Genomic DNA, 14543 nt, shown 5'->3' on the forward strand with positions numbered 1-14543 from the left:
CATTGGAGATGTAGATGTAAAGAACATTCGTATCGTCCAACCACGATTCATGTAACTCGGTGTACTACAATTACAAAGGATATTCATCTACAGTGTTGATGGCTGTGGCTGACTCTGACTATATATTTATCTATGTAGATATCGGCCGTTATGGCAAAGTGGCTCTACTATATTTAAAGAATGTTCTTCGTGGAAATTGCTGATGGAAAAAAACTGGTAGCTCCTTAAGGCAGGTGCCTTAGTAGTACAATAAGTCCAAAGGTACCTTGTTTTTTTTTTTAATTGGTGATGAAGCGTTTGGACTGCATCAGCACCTTCTACGACTTTTCTCTGAGGACCAATTAACAGGTGCTAAAAGAGTATTCAATTATCGCCTGTCGAGAGTGCGGAGGTTCGCAGAATTTTCATTTGGGATACTGACTAATAAATGGAGGATTTTCCACAGAGCTATAAATTTTGACATTGTCAAGGCGTGTGTTGTTTTGAACAAAACCATTGTTAAAAAAGAAGGCTACAGCCTCGAGGACACTCTGTCCATAAGTGGACTTGAAAGTATAACGTGAAGTGAATGTGTACGTGGGGGAGTTTCTGCCAATATTGCACGAAAAATGATGATGGTTTATTTTATGACGCCTGAGGGATCTGTGAAACGACAACTATCTAAAAATTTAATGTGCCACTGATGTAACTTTTTTTGTATTTAAACTAAAACATAAAGATTTTTACTTACTATAGTCGTCTCTGTCTTTGTCACACATCCGTTCAAAGCCTTCTTTCAGTTCTTTGCAAACTTTGGTCCATGCATTCCTTGATTGTATTCTGTCCCTATAAGTACCTAAAGTTTCGTCCCACAAAACTGGTCGTTACTGAACTAGTGCTATAAGAATTTCGATATCAATTTCCGCCATGACACAGTAGACTACAAATGTCCAGAACGGATAGAACCACCAACAAAGCAAAACACAACTCGAGGCACACGATAGCTGTCGGGTATACAGGGTGGTCCATTGATCGTGACCGGGCCAAATATCTCACGAAAAAAGCGTTAAACGAAAACACTACAGAGAACGAAACTTGTCTAGCTTGAAGGGGGAAACCAGATGGCGCTATGGTTGGCCCACTAGATGGCACTGCCATAGGTCAAACGGATATCAACTGCGTTTTTAAAGATTGGAACCCACACTTTTATTACATATTCGTGTAGTACGTAAAAAAATATGAATGTTTTAGTTGGACCACGTTTTTCGCTTTGTGATAGATGGCACTATAATAGTCACAAACATATGGCTCACAATTTTAGACGAACAGTTGGTAACAGGTGGGTTTTTTAAATTAAAATACGGAACGTAGGTGCGTATGAACATTTTATTTCGGTTGTTTCAATGTGATACATGTACCTTTGTGAATTTATCATTTCTGAGAACGCATGCTGTTACAGCGTGATTACCTGTAAATACCACATTAATGCAATAATACTGAAAATTGTCTGTCAACCTCAATGCATTTGGCAATACGTGTAACGACATTCCTCTCAACAGCGAGTAGTTCGCCTTCCGTAATGTTCGCACATGCATTGAGAATGCGCTGACGCATGTTGTCAGGCGTTGTCGGTGGATCACGATAGCAAATATCCTTCAACTTTCCCCACAGAAAGAAATCCGGGGACGTCAGATCCGGGGAACGTGCGGGACATGGTAACGTGCTTCGACGAACAATCCACCTGTCATGAAATATGCTGTTCAATACCGCTTCAACCACACGCGAGCTATGTGCCAGACATCCGTCATGTTGAAAGTACATCGCCATTCTGTCATGCAGTAAAACATCTTGTAGTGACATCGGTAGAAATTGCGTAGGAAGTCAGCATACATTGCACCATTTAGATTGCCATCGATAAAATGGGGGCCAATTATCCTTCCTCCCACAATGCCACACCAGACATCAACCCGCCAAGGCCAATGATGTTCCATTTGTCACAGCCATCGTGGATTTTTCCATTGCCCAATAGCGCATATTATGCCGGTTTACGTTACCGCTGTTGGTGAATGACGCTTCGTCGCTATCTGTTTAGCATGCAAAAAATCTATCATCGTCCCGTAATTTCTCTTGTGCCCAGTGGCAGAACTGTGAACGACGTTCAAAGTCGTCGCCATGCTATTCTTGGTGCATAGAAATATGGTACGGGTGCAATCGATGCTGATGTAGCATTCTCAACACCGCCTTTTTTGAGATTCCCGATTCTCGCGCAATTTGTCTGCTGTTGATGTGCGGATTAGCCATGACAGCAGCTAAAACACCTTCTTGGGCATCATAATTCGTTGCAGGTCGTGGTTGACGTTTCACATGTGGCTGAACACTTCCTGTTTCCTTAAATAACGTAATCATCCGGCGAACGGTCCGGGCACTTGGATGATGTCGTCCAGGATACCGAGCAGCATACATAGCACACGCCCGTTGGGCATTTTGATCACAATAGCCGTAAGTCAACACGATATCGACCTTTTCCGCAATTCGTAAACGGTGCATTTAACACGGGTAATGTATCACGAAGCAAATACCGGTCCGGACTGGCGGAATGTTACATGCTACCACGTACTTATACGTTTGTGACTATTACAGCGCCGTCACAAAGCCATAAAAGTGATCCAACTAAAACACTGATATTTCTTTACGTAGTACACGAATACGTAATGAAAAATGGGGGTTCCTATTTTAAAAAACGCAGTTGATATCCGTTTGACCTATGGCAGCGCCATCTAGCGGGCCAACTATAGCGCCATCTGGTTTGCCCCTTCAAGCTAGACAAGTTTCGTTCTTTGTAGTTTTTTTCCTTTGATGCTTATTTCGTGAGATATTTGGCCCGGTCACTATCAATGGGCCACCCTGTATGTGGAGCGCTCTAATGTTCTGCATGCCCCACCACCTGCGCCGGTATTTCCGCACGACACCGACAACAGGCCGACACAATAGCATCCGCCGGCATTCCACAGCCTCGGCCCGGCTGTCGGCTATCCTTCAGCTGTCCACGTCATATGTCGGGCAGGTGTGAAGCGTCCCGTAAGCGCCCCACCCTCACAACCGGCTACCCGGTGCCGGCTGCCGGGTGCCGGACAGACGTGAAATAAGCCTAAAACAAGGAACATCTCCTGCCGCTAAACCGCAAAAGCTTCCTATTGCCTGAGAACCAAAGAACCTCCTAAAGATCTAAATTTTCTTCAGTGTGTAACGCCGGAAATGCATATCCTCCTATTTCCATCTATTGTACTATAATTTTTTTCCTTGTTTTGTTACCTCAATATATGACATTTCTGTGTCTTTACATATTGTAATTGTTTTAGTATTTGTATATATATATTTATGCATTTATGTCGATGTATAATTGGTTTGTTTTGTAAATATTATTTGTATTTTACGCTGGGTCTTGCCTAGGGAAAACTGCTATCGAAAGATTACATCGATAGGTCGTGTGAAGAATCAAAGTGTGTAGGATCTTTGGTAGTGTTAACTCTGCCGCGTGGAGCGCGGGCAGAGCGCTGGGAGTCCGGCTGGAGTAGCGAGTGCAGCAGGTGTGTTGTGTGTAGCTCCCGCGAGTTGCCGCGCTTTCGGGGTTTGGCAGCATGTAATTGCGCTCGACTTGCGATGATAGTTTCTGACACGGTGTCGCGGACGGGAAGCATTAGCTGGCGCACATCAAGAGCCCGTTTCGTCTGGTGACCGTGTTGAGAAGAAGGCGCGCCAACATCCAGCTTCTGCAACAGCGACGGCCGACAATGAGTGACTGTCGCCACCTCCTCGATCGACGGCTTCAAACCTTCAATCAACCAACAAGGAAGACTAAAAGCACGTAAAGTTTCAGAACTGTATGGCAGACCTCAGCTTTTCAAATTGTTCCATTTGCCTCGCAAAATTACAGCAACTTAGCATGAACCTTTGTTGCTCATTGTCCCAATTGCATTGCCAAGCAGGGTCCCTTCCTTTTCCGAAATGAACCTGAGTGTCGTTGAAATTCTACTATTGTTAATAGTTCAGAATCATTTAATTCAAGTTCAAAGTTAAATCTCTTGTTTCTAAATTGCGTAGAGTCAAGTTGCTTTTGAAATTATTGTTGAGGTAGTCCAAGACTAACCGTATTTTACTGGATTTCGATGTGCTTCAGAAAGAAAGCTCACTATTAACTTCAGTCACTAAATTAATTTTCGATTTTCCGGTTTTATTAATTCTTTTGCTAAATTAAGTCAGAGTGTAGCGAAATTTATTACTTCTGACAAACTTTCAGTTTTCACACTACACGTGTCAACCTTCAGTTGCCACGCTTCTAGTGTTAATTATATGTGTAATAACCTTTTTTTTCAGTTACTATAGTAATTGTCCTTAGGACTGGCGACCGTGATTTCCCCCAAATCTCAAATATCTAATTACCGCTAGTTAATTGTTAACGTAACGGCCGCACATTTACTTTCTTTATTAACTTTACCCCTTTTCAAAATTAATTTCCACCAGTTTCATTTGCATTTTTCCTTTCACAAGATGTAACCCTTTTCTCCCTCTTTACCGACAGATTAACTTCGGTGACGATTGCTTTTCCCAAATTTCCATTAGGTGCACGCGGTTTAATTTTTCACTGTCATTAAGGTCGATAAGTGAGGGGGAGGTTACAAGTGGCCTTACAAAAAGGTTGCTCAAAGAGCTTATTTCACTCAATAGAAAATGTATATAGGACAGACAAGTGAAGTATAACAAAGATGTGATGTTTGAAACTTTCCCGGCGTACTGATTGTTCCATAAAAACAAGAGAGAGCTGCCGTAAGCAAGTAACATCTTGCCACGATATTTCGGCACAAAGTCTTTTGGCCATCTTCAGGTGAGTACAGCTGTAGAAGTACTGGCGGCGTCGCCATGGGGAGTCCTTTGTCTCCCCTGGTGGCAAATCATTTTATGGAAGATTTTGAAGAGAGAGCTCTCAACTCTGCCACTTCTAAACTGACAGTGTTTTGGCGTTACGTTGATGACACCTTTATAGTATGGCCTCATGGCGTGGACTGTCTCCAGGAATTTTTACATCATATGAATTCCATACATGAAAGTATTAAGTTCACTATGGAAACTGAAAAGATGGTTGTTTGCCATTTTTAGATGTTCTGGTACGGCGCAAGAATGATGGCACACTTGGTCATTCGGTGTATAGGAAACCGACCCATACAGATTTTTATCTGCAAGCTACCAGTTGCCACCATCCGGCACAAACAATGGGTGTCCTTAAAACTTTAATCCACCGTGCCCATACTATTTCTGACGTCGACAGTCGTCAAGCGGAGCTGAAACATCTGCAAAAAGTATTCCTGATGAATGGCTTTTCAACTAAGCAAGTGAACAGAGCTATGCAGTCCTACAAACGACGCAACAATGAAGGAGATCTTCAGGTCAACGGCTTATCTACCTCTTATTGGGAACATCTCGTCACAGATAGGTAGAATATTGAGGAAGCATCAAGTTAGAGTCATCTGTCGCCCTCCTCCTAAATTATCATCACTGGTGGGATCCGTTAAGGATGACCTTGGCCTACGTGAATCAGGTGTCTACAAGAATCCGTGTGATTGCGGCAAGTCATATATAGGGCAGACAACAAGAACGTGCAGGAACGTATTGCGGAATACCGGCGGCCACTCGCCTTCTCCAACCTACCAACTCGGCTATCGCTGAACATTGTATTTCTACTGGCCACTCTATGTATTATAATGATCCAAAAATTGTGGCTCAAACCATCAAATTTCTGGAGTTCAATTATAAATGAATCCATGGAAATAAAATTGTCAGATAGCGGTTACCAGTTAAATTCCGCTTGGAATCCCATTGTAGAGAAACTTCGTAGTCAACGTAGTTTTCGGTATAAAGATGAAGATCGATCTGATATCGAAATGCCAAGTTTTCACCGCGGAGGGCGCCAGGCGCAGCGGACGGAGTTGTCAACGCGCACGCTAAACAGTACATGCGCAGCGCATGCGCAATGCAGCCCCCTTTGACATTAAATAGCAGAGCTCAGCGCGTATTCGCCAGTACTTTTACAGCTGTACTCACCTGAGGATGGCCAAAAGACTTTGTTCCGAAATATCGTGGCAAGATGTTACTAGCTTACGGCAGTTCTCCCGTGTTTTTATGGAACTATAACAAAGATGATTCGCAGTTTACGAAAACCAAAAATATTATGGGTAAAATGAACAGGCAACTTTCAGAGTGAATGTGAGAGATACAGCCTGGTGACAGTGGGCGGCGCGTCTGTCTGTTTGCAGAGTGGGAGTGCGACCCGGCGGAGGTGGTGTCGCGGGCGGGCGAGCAGGTGGCTGCGGGGGCGGACGCCGCGACGGCGGCGGCCTGGCGCTCCCTGGGCGGCTGCCTGCCGGACTTCCTGGCCTCGCTGGAGGGCGTGCACGACGTGCTGCAGGGGCAGGCGGCCGCCGCTGGAGAAGACGGTGAGGGCTCCAGCGGCTCGCGGCGGTGGAGCTGGGGGGAGGGGGGAGGGGGGGCAACTCATGTGGATTGTGGTGGGATCCACGACTGGGCACCGTCTCATTTAAATTGCTGTACACACGAGGTGTAGTCCCTGCATACTCTTGAATACAACAAATTTTCCGCAACAGTGAACATCTTGGGGGAGACCTTCACTGTTGACGTCTTGATTTCCGCTGTTCAGGGACAGCTCTACCTCGAAAATCACCTTTCCGTCGCTCTGGAAATGCCTCTTACTGAATGCCAAAGCGTATGCCTCTGTGCCCTGTGCAAACGATCTAGATCACTGTCGCGGAGCAAACACTCACCCTTGGAGAACTTCCCACTACACTGTGTGTAGACGGCTAACTCATCAGGAGATTTCGGTAGTATGGTCCTGTGATGGTTTGCCCCTTACGAGCGTAACCTGTTAACGCAACACCACTGTACTCTCAAGAGAGATTCAACGGCACCTTGTCCAATTACGGTTAGTTCTTCATAGTCTTAATCAGTGACTAATCCACATGTTTTGCTGATTGCTTTGTCCTTTTGTCTCACAGTCATAATGATACACACACCACTCGTCTACAGTGAATAGACTGCCAAAGAAGTCATCTGCAGGGGCCTGAAAATTGCTGCAACGTTTCCGAAGATGCCGCAGTCCACTGATTTTTTCTTGAATAGATGTGAGCGCGACGACCTATGTCACCTTGAAAATGTCGTGAAAGATGTTGCAAAATGACAGATAACCGATGCTGACTTTTTGCACTGCTGTCTCGATTGTAATTCTCCGAGCTTCAGCAGAAATGTTTCTGCTTCTCATGACATTTCCTATTCTTCACAAAGCGATGGTCTGCCACATCGTTCTTCGCCATTCTGATTTGTTTGACCACATGGGAATCGTCTGCATCAACTAACCGATGGTCTGACACGATGATACATTGTTGTTGTACACTTCTACCAACCCAGAATGTTTTCCTTCAAATGCAGGAAACGAAATACAGAACGATACTCCACTTTACCATAGAGCCGTTCCATTTTAATTTCACTTCTTCAGTGGGGTGTTGTGGTACTGTGACGTGATGTTTTCAGTGCCTACCAAGATTGTAGGTATGTGTCTATAAACACAAAAAATTAATTCAGTTCGTTCATTTTTATGTTATATTTAGAACCTCACTTCCCAAAATTACTGGAGAGTTGTTAGGGATCCTTTATGGCTTCATCATCAATGAAGGGAAAAACCCAATCTACACTCCGTAATCGTGCGGAGTGGGCAACGATTAAGGCGGCCAGCATAGGTAGGACTGAACGTCTCCCAGAATAAGGGCTCTACCTTTATCAAGTGCCACCTGTCTCCTTGAAGGACAGAGCCCTTGGGAGAACAGTCCGGAGTAGTTGAAAGCAACGAGAAACTACCACATTAAAGATCCATTTGGATATCTCACGTACAGCAACCATGGCAGAATCTAATGATGTATGTGTCGCACCTCATCACGAAATTCGTGGGTCTGGTTGGAGAAGTGGCGAGGCTTCTCGCGTCGCCATTCCACGAGATTCTGGCAGAGAAGCAGCAGGAGGATCAGAAAAAGAGGGAAAAGATAAATTTAACATTGCCACAAGGAAGGGCTCAAATGGCTCTGAGCACTATGGGACTTAACATCTGAGGTCATCAGTCCCCTGCCACAAGGAATTTCCGAACGTTGTTAAATATTGGAAAACTCGGGGAAGTCAAGAAGACTATGGCAAAGTGTCAACTGGTCATTTTAGAATATTAATGATAAGGTTAAAAGCTAGCTCAGTTGACGTAACCGTAACTTAACTATATTTACCTGTGGCAAATAGTAACGATGAGGAAACTCAAAACAAAATTATGACTCCATCAAAGAATTAACGAAAATGATGAACACCAAACATAAAGGCTGCAAAGTCCGTGATTCTTCGTTTATCGATCTGTTGTTCACGTAAAATAATTTAAATAATTAGTCACTTTGTTCATTTGAAATGACTTTCTTGTTGTGATTTGTTCAGTTATCTCCTCTGCTGTGACTACTTGGAACTTCTGCTCACAAATATAAAAGGGTGCCTGAAACGCGACGTCCCTGTCAACAAGATGGAGGTCAAATCAAACCTTACGACTATGTCGCAGCTTGTGAAAGCTTGTTTAGATTTTACTGCGGATATCTCGATTTCTGTGTTGTCAGTCAGCTGCAGTGTCTTCTGTGTATCTTGCTTGCCGAATTTGGTCGTCGATCGTAGCTCCAAAAATACACAAAAAGTGTTCCAGGAATTGCATCGTCATGTACAAAGAAAGATTTTATTTTTTATGACACTTGTATCAATGTCTTCCATGTGGAAATTACCACTATAGCAACTGTAATTACGTGATATGACATGATAGTGACTGTTGGACGAAAAAGTAAATGCCAAGTATTGCGTTGTTTCATTGGTAGTATCGTCATTTCTGGGACAGGCTGTGTAATTATCTTATTACTGTAATATCGGGTGGTTACAATTAAAGTGCGGCTATTCAGAGAGCTCCAGTGTGGGCTGTAATTATAGCGTGGCAGCGAAAATTGGTAGATATTCTAACGCTTTAATGCGGAATCAATTTACGCCATAATTAAAATAGTTCCAGTTTTGGCCACCAAGTGCAAATCTGACGCTGTGAATGCAAGAAATGTTTCCATACGTAATGGATTAGGAATAGTATGTTGGCAGAAAACATCAAACAAGTAAGAAAGGCAATATATTAATTTTAGTATTAACTGGTGCTTACACAATCAGTTCAATTTGGGGACCGGAGACGCCGATGGGATGCTGCACCCGTAAAACGACGTGACCAACAGTTGCCCGCAGCAGTTCCCGTTGAATCTTAGGTACGTGTTCCCGTATACTGGCCCTCAGGTAGAGACCGAACGTGTCCCTGGCAAACGCGTTCTTTCATATATTCCCAGAACCAAAAGTCACATACGAGGGTCACTCAAAAAGAAATGCACACTATTTTTTTAAAATTCATATTTTATTCTACATGTTTGAAAGTTTTACAGTGTGTAGATACATCCGTTAGGAACAATATTTTCATATTTCCACACAATTTCCATACCCCTCAACTGCCTTACGCCATCTTGGAACAAGCACCTGTATACCCGCACGGTAAAATTCTGCACCAACCTGTTGGAGCCACTGTTTGGCAGCGTGCACAAGGCAGTCATCATCTTCAAACCTTGTTCCACGAAGAGTGTCTTTCACTTTCCGAAAGAGATGATAGTCACATGGAGCCAGGTCAGGACTGTAAGACGGGTGTTTCAGTGTTGTCCATCCGAGTTTTGTGATCGCATCCATGGTTTTTTGATTGACATGTGGCCGTGCATTGTCGTGCAACAGCAAAACATCCTGCTTTTGCCGATGTGGTCGAACATGACTCAGTCGAGCTTGAAGCCTCTTCAGTGTCGTCACATATGCATTAGAATTTATGGTGGTTCCACTTAGCATGACGTCCACAAGCAAGAGTCCTTCGGAATCGAAAAACATCGTAGCTATAACTTTTCCAGCAGAAGGTGTGGTTTTGAATTCTTTTTTTTTTTTCTTGGGTGAATTGGCATGATGCTACTCCATTGATTGCCTCTTCATCTCTGGTGAAAAATGATGGAGCCATGTTTCATCACCTGTCACAATTCTTCCAAGAAATTCATCTCCACTATTCTCGTACTGTTCCAAAAGTTCGATGCATACCGTTTTTCTTGTTTCTTTGTGAGCCACTGTCAACATCCTGGGAACCTACCTGGCACAAACCTTTTTTAACGCCAACACTTTCAGTATTCTGCCAACACTTCCTTCCCCTATCCCAACGTAGCGTGACAATTCGTTCACTGTGATGCGTGTGTCAGTAGGCACCAATTCTTTAACTCTCTGTACATTGTCTGGAGTGTGCGCAGTACGAGGCCTGCCGCTGCGAGGACAACCCTCAATACTGCCGTGCCCGCTTTAATCACGTAACCTGCTTGCCCACCGACTAACTGTACTGCGATCGACAGCAGCATCTCCATACACCTTTTTCAACCTCTTGTGGATGTTTCCCACTGTCTCGTTTTCACAGCACAGGAATTCTATGACAGCACGTTGCTTCTGATGAACGTCAAGTGTAGCAGCCATCTTGAAGACATGCTCTGACGGCGCCACTCATGGGAACAGGTTGAACTAAGTTTGAAAACAAGCGGGAAGTCTGTATCTACACAATGTAAAACTCTCACACATGCAGAATGAAAACTGTATTTTTACAAAAATAGTGTGCATTTCCTTTGGAGTGACCCTCGTAGATCAGATCAGGTCATGCCCATGCTTCTGGAAAATCTGTGGGAATAACACGTTCGTAAAAGGCTGCATTAATCAGGTCTTTCACTGGGCGAGTGGCGTGGGGTGTTGCCCACCTTGCATGAAAACAGTAGTTTCCATACAGTTGCGCCCTTCCAAATGAGGGATCAATTGCTGTACAAGGAGGACTCGATGAATCTCAGGCTTCACGGTACATCTGACAGGCACTTTGGGTGTATTCTCTTCAAACAAGAACAGGCCGAGAATCCACACGACACAGACTGCAATGGCTCTTCGTGCACAACACGTGGTTCAACAGTATTCCGGATTTCGCTGTTGTGTGTATTCACTGCACCTTGTAGTGTAAAATATTCCAAATGTCGTTCCATAGAATGTGATTCCATAGAATATTTCGCGGCCACATGTCCTCAACTTCGATCCGTGTCAGAAACCGAAGAGCAAATTCAGAACGTTGCTGTGGATCATATGGTTCCATTTGCTGCACTGTTTGATCTCGTTCGGGCACCAGTGTAAAACAGACCACAAAGCGGTTGACCCAGGGCACTACTCGGGGTAAGTGCTGCACGGTCAGTTACAGCAACAGCAACGTCATCAATAACTGCCACCAGGGTAGGAGGTCTCCCTCTTCCAGGTGCCACACCAAGCTCACCCCAGTTTCCGAATTTCATCATCATCTTCCTGAAGCCATTAAATGAAACCGGGGCTCTCCTCATACCTTTCATTCGGTGATACTCCTTCAGTGCAGCTCTGTAAATCTGCCGTCCACGTAAATCAGTTTCAGTGGCAGCGCGCGGTCTCTCTTCTCGACAGCCATATTGTTCATTCACGTTATGGCTTGTCAAATCCAGCGTGAATGTCATAGCGTCCTCCAAACAGTGTAGAGCACCAGATTTGCACTTGGTGGCCAAAATTGGAACTAATTTTTTTTTTTCGGGGTGAATCGTTCCGCATATCTACCAAGTTTCGCTGTCGAACAATAATCACAGCTCACACTGGACCTCTACGAATAGCTGCACTTCGATTACAACCACCCGGTACTTAACTGACTGCGGGTGTGTAGAGAGAGGCCTTGCACCGTCGTTTGTTCTGGGTGCTGGACAGAGGGCGAGAGCTGCGGGGCTACATTCGTGTGCGCCAGCCTTAACCCTGATGCGGAGGCCGCCCTGGAGGGCCAAGAGCAGACAGCGACGCAGACGCAGACACAGCTGACGGTGTCGACAGCGAGTCGCGCCGGCGCACACCTGCTGGCGGGCAGCCTGCGCGGCGTCGCCCGCCTCGTCTACGACACCGCCGTCGATGTCAGCGTCTCCAGCGGCGACGACCCCGGCGTCTACCGGTGAGTCCACATCCCGTACTCATGGCCACAGTCCTGAGGCCGACTGGGTTTTATTGCTCTCGTTATTGGTTATTCAGCCATATTGGTATCGAAACCCATGGGTGCGAGAGTAGATGGGCGTCTCTAGTGGGGTGAATCCTGAGTACCCTCAACCCTCTAATCCCCTTATCTTTCAACTGAGCTAAAATACACGTTTCAGTCCTTAATGTGACAATCGCCTCTGTTCGATTTCAACGTGCATAGCCACTCACAGACGACAAATGACAGCACTAGCAGTGGAAGGTACACGAGTGGCCATTAAATTTGCTACACCACGAATATGACGTGATACAGACGCGAAATTTAACCGACAGGAAGAAGATGCTATGATATGCAAATGATTAGCGTTTCAGAGCATTCACACGCGGTTGGCGCCGATGGCGACACCTACAACGTACTGACATGAGGAAAGTTTCCAACCGATTTCACATACACAAAAAGCAGTTGACCGGCGTTGCCCGGTGAAACGTTGTTGTGATCCCTCGTGTACGGAGGAGAAATGCGTACCATCATTTTTACGACTTTGATAAAGGTCGGATTGTAGCCTATCGCGATAGCGGTTTATCGTATCGCGACATTGCTGCTCGCATTGGTCGAGATCCAGTGACTGTTATTAGAATATGGAATCGATGGGTTCAGGAGGGTAATACGGAACGCCGTGCTGGATGCCAACGGCCTCGTATCACTAGCAGTCGAGATGACAGGCATCGCATCCGAATCGCTGTAACGGATCGTGCAGCCACGTCTCGATCCCTGAGTCAACAGATGGGGACGTTTGCAAGACAACAACCATCTGCACGAACAGCTCGACGACGTTTTCAGCAGCATAGACTATCAGCTCGGAGACCATGGCTGCGGTTACCCTTGACGCTGCGTCACAGACAGGAGCGCCTACGATGGTGTACTCAACGACGAACCTGGGTCCACGAATGCCAAAACGTCATTTTCTCGGATGAATCCAGGTTCTGTTTACAGCATCATGATGTTCGCTCCCGTGTTTGGTGACATCGCGGTGAACGCACATTGGAAGCGTGTATTCGTCATCGTCATACTGGCGTATCACCTGGCGTGATGGTATGGCGCGCCACTGGTTACACGTCTCGGTCACCTCTTGTTCGCATTGACGGCACTTTGAACAGTGGACGTTACATTTCAGATGTGTTACGACCCGTGGCTCTACCCTTCATTCGATCCCTGCGAAACCCTACATTTCAGCAGGATAATGCACTACCGCATGTTGCAGGTCCTGTACGGGCTTTTCTGGACACAGAAAGTGTTCGACTGCTGCCCTGGCCAGTACATTGTCCAGATCTCTCACCAACTGCCTCGTCACAATACGCTAGTCACTACTCTTGATGAACTGTGGTATCGTGTTGAAGTTGCATGGGCAGTTGTACCTGTACACGCCATCCAAGCTCTGTTTGACTCAATGCCCAGGCGTATCATGGCCGTTTTAACGGCCAGAGGTGGTGCATGAAAATGTAATCACATGTCAGTTCTAGCATAATATATTTATCCAATGAATACCCGTTTATCATCTGCATTTCTTATTGGCGTAGCAATTTTAATGCCCAGTAGTGTATATAAAGCGTGTCGGGGGACGTGGAAAACAGTGCAGCAGTTCTCGTAAAGCGGAAACAGAGCGACTTATACGACGTTCAAAGGGACATGATCGTTGACTTTCGCTCCATAGGTGAAAACATTTCCGAAGCACTTTGTAATTTTTTTTTCATACAGTGGTGGTTGAAGTATACCTTGCATAGTAAAATGGCGCTATGGCGCCAAAGCAACTATGATACGTGACAGAACGTAACTGACAAGGTTGAGTGACGGCTGCAGAGATGAGAACAACAACATGAACCAAGGGGCTACCAACGGAGTCTCCTCACTGACTGTTCAGTGAACACTGCTGCGTACGGGCCTCCGCAGTAGGCATCTGGTTGATGCATCCATGCTGACTGCTGTTCACTGGCGACGAAGGCTGGAATTTTCACACCATTACCGAAACTGGGCGTCCACTGAGTAGCGACAGGTGGCCTTTTCAGATGAATCACCCCGAGCCGTGGCTGGCTCATGTTATGCGCCGGATTAAACCTTCGTTGCGATTCTGTGTTTAGTCTCCCGCGGTTATCGCGATTATACTGTTATCCTCTCTTTCCGCCGGTGGCAGCACCGGTGTGTATCGATATCCGCACCTTGGACTATCTTTGACCTGGCGCTTATAGTTTGCGGCTGGGTGGAGTGCGACCGGTCGGTTCGTTGGCGTGGAGCAGCTAGGAATCCCGGCCGGTCAGGGCCGGTGGCCGACTCTACCCGTTGCTGGAGTGTGTGGGGCTGTTCCCATTGCTACGAG

At 45.6% G+C, this 14543-nt stretch overlaps 1 protein-coding gene across 1 annotated transcript in view; it reads left to right on the forward strand.

Moving 5' to 3' along the window:
• The window catches only part of LOC124623061 (head-specific guanylate cyclase-like), a 334726-nt gene that overhangs the window by 50591 nt on the left and 269592 nt on the right, over positions 1-14543 (forward strand). Inside the window, exon 2 of the mRNA XM_047148854.1 lies at positions 11917-12151. Coding sequence (XP_047004810.1) covers positions 11917-12151 — 235 coding nt within the window. The remainder of the gene's footprint in view (positions 1-11916; positions 12152-14543) is intronic.

This window comes from Schistocerca americana, chromosome 7, assembly GCF_021461395.2.
Source record: "Schistocerca americana isolate TAMUIC-IGC-003095 chromosome 7, iqSchAmer2.1, whole genome shotgun sequence".
Lineage (NCBI taxonomy): Eukaryota > Metazoa > Arthropoda > Insecta > Orthoptera > Acrididae > Schistocerca > Schistocerca americana.